General features: G+C 31.4%; 2 protein-coding genes across 2 annotated transcripts in view; both read left to right on the top strand.

Annotated features, from left to right (window-relative positions):
- Window positions 1-741: 741 nt before the first annotated feature.
- On the top strand, window positions 742-2,975 carry LOC123301148 (ADP/ATP translocase 4-like). Its single transcript, XM_044883881.1, has 4 exons — window positions 742-1,121; window positions 1,250-1,383; window positions 2,012-2,247; window positions 2,724-2,975. Exons 1-4 carry the CDS (start codon window positions 790-792, stop codon window positions 2,973-2,975), a joined length of 954 nt encoding a protein of 317 aa, XP_044739816.1. The 5' UTR covers window positions 742-789.
- A 3,041-nt stretch (window positions 2,976-6,016) lies between these two features.
- The window catches only part of LOC123300053 (EF-hand domain-containing protein D2 homolog), a 55,852-nt gene continuing 54,879 nt past the window's right edge, over window positions 6,017-6,989 (top strand). Inside the window, exon 1 of the mRNA XM_044882523.1 lies at window positions 6,017-6,387. Within this exon, the coding sequence (XP_044738458.1) occupies window positions 6,218-6,387 (170 nt within the window). The 5' untranslated portion in view covers window positions 6,017-6,217. The remainder of the gene's footprint in view (window positions 6,388-6,989) is intronic.

Here is a 6,989-nt window from a genome sequence, read left to right as displayed (position 1 = left end):
AATCAAGTGTCAGAAATCGAATTTTCCATGCCTTTTTTCCCCCGAAATTCTTGATTCAGATCGAAAACCCTATAGTCTTTTTTGATATCTAGCTCCTCCGGTATACTCAGTGGAAGATTTGTAGGAAGAATAAAATTTAGATGCTAGTTTGGGGTTGGATAGTCTAAGTTAGGAACTTCTGAATTACAGATCGATATTTAACATGAAAAATGGGACGGGATTCTGACGCAGCTCACATAAATTATTAGGATTCATGGTAAACAACAATTTCAGCCTATTCTAATAACTTTGATTCATTTTTACTTCGAAAAAAACAAAGATTTAATGATTCTGTTTTTTTGATCTGAAAACACCTGTCTTCGTACATCAGATTATAGACGCTTTTTAAAATTTGTTTCGAATTGAAGGTAAAATGATTAACCCAAATGCAGTTTATTATGCTTTTCAGTTTTTTGTTGATACATACGCGATATTAAAGAAGTTTAAAACGTAATATTTCGAAATAAACTTGAATCAAAATTACGAAGAGCTTTAATTGTTACTTAAAAGAAATCCCAACGATTGATGTGATTTTCGTCAAGACCAGAGTCTCGACCCATTTTTGGGTAAAACACCGGTCTATAATATTTGAGATTGATTAAATTTTGGGTAATGTCAAAATAAGCACAAAATTGTCAAAATAATAATATGTAAGGTTAAAAAAAATACGCAAATTAAATTAAAATAATGATGGCTTACCTCCATGATCATGGACCGTAGCACTTGAGAGTAAAATGGGTTGGAGAGCCAATGGGTTTGCTAATAATGACTGATGAACAAAACTTGAAAAATGAATTCATAGTTAAATTTATTGTGGCTGGTATTTCTGGTGTGATTTCAAAGACACTTCTTAGTCCTTTGGATCGTATTAAAATAATACTACAAACTCAAAAGTCACATGTTGGACTTCAAGATGGAACACATAACTTACGCTACACTGGCTTACGTGATGCACTTATCCGTATACCAAAACATCAAGGATTTTTAAGTTTATGGCGTGGAAATTGGATTTCTACCGTTAAATTTTTTCCACAACAAGCTTTGAGTTTTTCAATTTATAGTCAAGTATCAAACCAAAATATGTAAGTTATTAAAATAAGGTGAAGGTTATTTTGCAATTAACTTTTATCCAAGCGATATGACCGAATTTTGTTTGAACATTCAGAATGAAATCTTTCATTATCTTGACTTACTTTCGAGATTTTTTTAGAGTGAGGCAATTGCCATACATCTGGAGTAAATTACTTGCGGGAGCTGTATCTGGAGGTTTAACAACATTGTTACTATATCCATTGTTTTTTTGCCAAACTAGAATTTCAGCAGACACAGGTTCAAATGTCAAAGGTAATATTTAAGAATATAAGATACAGACACCAAAAGCCAAATCTTTAAGCCCCGAATTTTTTTTTGAACCTAACCTAACGCGTTTGAGTTTGGATAATTGCATATCGTATAAAAGGTATCTCAAAATTAACGCAATATTTGAATGTTTGTCCATTTGTCCAAAATTTTTCATCGTTGGGCAATGTTTTATGGTTGAAACAATAATTTAGCTTCATCAAATGTGAAAAGATAAATCTTAATAAATGCAGACTAATTACACCATAATAGACCGTCCAAATCATGTGGTTTAACATTATTGAAATTTTCCCTAGGAGTTTTTTGAAGTCTGAGGTTTCTGACAAAAAGCCTGCGACCACTCACTCCTTGACGGAGAAAAGTCAGATCTGTATCGCCACTATTCAGATACATTTATGCAAGATCTTAGTATTTTACCTGATATGCTATAAATTTCGCTAGAAATGCTATTCTATACGTAACCCCATACTGCAAACTTTACGAATTAATAAAAATTTACAACTTTTAATTAAAAAACTGTGATTTGAGACAGTAGATACCATAGCTTGATAAAGATATGGCGGATAAAGCTAATTAATTTTTTTTTAAATTAAAGTTATTTGATGTGTTTTAGGAGCTATCCACCATCGAACATACACTGGTCTAACTCAATGCATTATTAAAACCATTAAGCTTGAAGGTTTTTTTGGAATTTATTCTGGGATGTGTTGTACAGTAATAGGTTTTGCTTTAAATAAATCACTTTATTTTGCATTCTTCGATTATGGAAAATTGTTATGGACAATAAAACACCCAAATAGTTCACCACAAGAGCTACCACCATTTCTTGTGTTGTTCAGTATTGCTCAGGTAATACGAAAAATACTGTACATATTAAACAGCCAATGTTTGACAACTCAAATTCCTTAATAACACGTTTGTTATCAAATTTTGAAATTTGAGAAGCCATGGAAAATTACCATAAATTGAAACTTCCGAATTCTTTACATTTAGAAGATTGCTTGGGTTACTCAAGACGAATTGAATTACTGAACCCATGATTAAGTCTATTGCTATATTTTTATGGCTCAAGAGGTAAGTCGTTGAGTTAACACTTTTCGGGGAGCCCATAATAAAAGGTATCAGGAAAAACGTAACTTACCTCTTAATCACTAGGGTTTTGAAACCCTTCCGCTGAAGTTGTGAGCCCTTATTAAATCTTTGAATATGTAACCGCTACTTGTTGATAGATAACACCATGAAAATTCCAGTCGTGGTACATTTTCTACCCTCCTCCAATCCTAGTATTCCTAGTATACACTCCATAATAATTGAACAAATTTTAGGTAGCGGCATTTAGTAGTTCCACACTCACGTATCCGTTAGATACTATATCAAAACGATTAATGCTTCAATCTGGAAAACCAGAAAAATATCGTGAATATAGAGGAATGATTAATTGTATGGTATCTATATATCGACAGTATGGTTTCAAGGAATTTTTCGCAGGAAATTTCACAAACTCTGTGAGAAGTTTAGGTGGTGCACTTGTGTTGGTCATCAATGATTCAATACTATACTCTTTAGGTTATTTATAACTTTTGAGATATTCTGGAATGGAATTGTAAAACATTATGTCTCATCTCAAAAATAAAAATAAGAAACTAATTTTTTTACTATTTATTTATCTTTTTTTACTATTTATTTCGCACATAGGTATACTCTTATGCACAAGTACAAGCAAAAATTAGTAATTTTATATAGGTACATTTTAAATAATTCATACAAAAATCGAATAATTTCACTACTTTAAGATTGCCGTAACTTAGAATTGAATATTTTCAAACATCCATGAAGATGTGGAAACTATTTTAACTTTGGTCTATACGAAAGGCAATTATTGTTGAATGAAATAACACCCAGAATAAAATTAATATATTGGTGTAGGCAACCTTGATTACTTGAATGATGTTTTAGTTGCCGAAGCTTTAAAAACACTGTTCTTTGTTGTACAAAACAATTTCATGTAGCAGTCTAGCAATTTTTGGATAAACTTGGTCTACAAATGAAATTTTAACCATAACAACTAAACTCACTGATACGTCATTTAGAGTTGATTCTTTTGGACTGGCGTTTTTAAGATTATAAAAACTTTATACGTTATGAAAAACTTTTAATTACATAAATAAAAACAAAAAAACTTTAAATATAGGGTAGCAAAACTATTCCACTATAGAAGAGAGTATGAAAATCTATGTAGAAAATTCCTTTGCAGTTTTCGAATCAAACAAATTGAAATTTATAGCGTTTTTTCTCTTAACTTAATGTTTATTGAAAAAATTTGAAATTTTCCATCATAAATCTACAACTTGGAATTTTTGTATCCACGTAAACATTATGCTTAGAGAAAAGTGCTAGTATTCTAGGATATGGCAAGGATCAGATGATCCTACACAAATTTGTTGTAAATTAATTTTTGAAATTTGGTATGATTCTAAACTTCATATAAAGTTTACCGATTACATTTCTCACCTTTTCAACCTTCCTTAAAAGCGGTAAGGAGTGACAAAAATCTTTTAGCAATACATTCCAAAGCTAGAAAGTTTTCTAATAGCTCCTAGAAAGGAGCTATTTTGGTTCCAAATTTAATAATTTTTCTCAGTGATACAGCAGTTTGAAATTTTGGTAAAATTTTGACGCCAGAGGTTTTCTATGTTTACCTCAAAAAATAAGAAATTTGGATATTGTGCGATGTCTAATATAATAGGTTGGCTGATAAGTCCCCGGTCTGATACATAGATGGCGTCGCTAGTATTAAATGCATATTATTTTTATATAGTACCAACCTTCAAATGATTCGTGTCAAAATTTGACGTCTGTAAGTCAATTAGTTTGTGAGATAGAGCGTCTTTTGTGAAGCAACTTTTGTTATTGTGAAAAAAATGGAAAAAAAGGAATTTCGTGTTTTGATAAAATACTGTTTTCTGAAGGGAACAAATACAGTGGAAGCAAAAACTTGGCTTGATAATGAGTTTCCGGACTCTGTATTTTTTCCCTTCAGAAAACAGTATTTTATCAAAACACGAAATTCCATTTTTTCCATTTTTTTCACAATAACAAAAGTTGCTTCACAAAAGACGCTCTATCTCACAAACTAATTGACTTACAGACGTCAAATTTTGACACGAATCATTTGAAGGTTGGTACTATATAAAAATAATATGCATTTAATACTAGCGACGCCATCTATGTGTCAGACCGGGGACTTATCAGCCAACCTGTTAAAATATTTGATCAAAGTGCTATCTTATTTTCTTATAAAAAATTCCAGATATTTAATCGTAAAATCAACAGAAGGTAATCTTTATATCGACTTTTAAAATCATTGGGTATGCGCTATTCAATTTAAAGTGTAAAATTTGCTCAATTTTCACAAAGCCAGGATATCTTGTCAGATCAAACAACAGGATATCGCCATAAACCGCCATCCTTCGGGGCCAAAAGTTGCAACGGAATCTTTTTCAAGAATTACGATAAAGATGTTTATTTATGTGAGGATTAACAAGTGAAAACAAACAATTGACTGAGTTAATTGTTAAAATACCATGTATAGACAGTTTTGATCACGCAATCGTTTGTTTTTTGACGTCACGTAAATAAAGAAAGATTTCCTCTCTTAAATAGCCACACAGCCTACAGAGCCTAAATGGCCGAGCGGTCTAAGGCGCTAGTTTTAGAACGTTAGATTATTTAGACTTAGGTTGCGGGTTCGAATCCAGGCAGCGGCAGTGTGAACTATTTATAATTAATGGGAGTGCAGAATTGATCACATTGTCGTCGCTTGGATAAGAATGAAGCAACCGACTCCACCCACATCAATAATGTAATTGTAAATATGTTTGTAATGGAATAAATAAAGATTAACAAATAATGATGTGGGTGGCCTCTGTGATTAGGCATGCGTCACAAAAACGGAGGTTAAACCTCCATTATTATATTATAAATAGCCACACACACATAATTGATATTCCTATATTAATACATACTACAAAACTTTCACCTAATTAGCGCCCTCGGCCTCGTGGGTAAACAGTGATGCTTACAAGAAAATGTTTCAAACAAAAGTTGTTTATTTTTTTATAAGGAACATTTTTTACATTTGAACATTTGTTCTATCTCTTACGGTTTATAAGATGGGTCCTACGGACCCAGGACCCAATTGACCTATGTTGCTCATTTACGAACTCGACCTCTCACTTTTTACGTCTTAAACACACTATAAAAATTTCAGCTTGATATCTATTTTCGTTTTTGGGTAATCGCGATGACAGACGAACAACCGGAAATAGACTAATTTGGTGATTCTATGAACACCTGTACCAAAATTTTTTTCGTAGCATCAATATTTTTAGGCGTTACAAACTTGGAACTAAACTTAATATACTATGTATATTTCATATATACATGGTATAAAAATTTCAAGAAAGATTTGTTATATTGTTATGATCATATATCTATTTTGCGTCTACAGAACTTGTTTACTTTAGCGTAAAATATATTGTGGATAAATAACAACAATTGTACTGCGCAAGAATTTTATTTACCTTAGTGTATTCCAGTGACATGACGGCATAATATTGCAGTCTACCATCTCTACACTCCAGCTAGTAACCTAAACTGAACTGTCAAGAGCACGTTGTCTTCAGTTGTATACAAAGTATTGACTGTGTAACATATAATTTTATCATTTCGTGACTTCATATTGTTGTACAAATATATTAATTAAACTTTTCGTTTTTTATTTTTATTGTTTACGTGAATTCAAAAAACTTTGTAAAAAATGCCAGCAAGTGATGAATTAAGTAGTGTTTTAACACGTCGCCAACAAATTAACGAAGCTTTAGACGAAGGCAAAGAAGTGCAACCAAAATATAAATTTGTTAATGTTTATACAGAGTTTCATGAATTTTCCCGACGTGAAATTAAACAATATGAGAGTACTTTTAATAGGTAAGCAAATCAATTAATTATTTTACCTGATTTTAATTGCTAATATTCTAGTATTAATTTTATGATGTTTAGAGAATGTTATTTTGACTTAATGTTATGTAATTTTGATTGTTAACGACCTGTTTCATAATTTAGTGGTTCAAGTTTGATAGAATTTGATGCCAAATTAAAGTAACTATTAAATTAAAATTACCTTATTACGAAATCGGCCTGAAATGTTAGCTTGTCCATTCCTTTTTTAAGGGTGAATTAGCAAATTATTGTGAAAATCAGCTCGACTTGTGCCAATGTCCAGAAATAAGTTTTGTAATTTGTTGTTAAGAATAAGTTACCATAATAAAAACATTAGAAAAACAAAGTAATCAAAAATATTAATTTCGATTTCGAGAACCAAGAGAAAGTTAGGAGTATTATATATTGGGAAATTTGGATTTTATTTTCCGTGTATTTGCGTGTTTGTCTAGTGGAGTATAGTGGAAGATAGATAGCTTGCTGATCAATTCCAATCCGAGGCAGATTAAGAATTTTGGGACCGTTGGTAGTTTAAAAAATTGGCACACGCCGCAATAAAAATCTATCACTAAAGATCCTTTCTTTAGTTT

The sequence above is a fragment of the Chrysoperla carnea genome, chromosome 5 (genome assembly GCF_905475395.1).
Source record: "Chrysoperla carnea chromosome 5, inChrCarn1.1, whole genome shotgun sequence".
Taxonomy (NCBI): domain Eukaryota; kingdom Metazoa; phylum Arthropoda; class Insecta; order Neuroptera; family Chrysopidae; genus Chrysoperla; species Chrysoperla carnea.
Note: the sequence above shows the minus strand (reverse complement) of the source record. Positions and strands in the feature narration are given on the sequence as shown.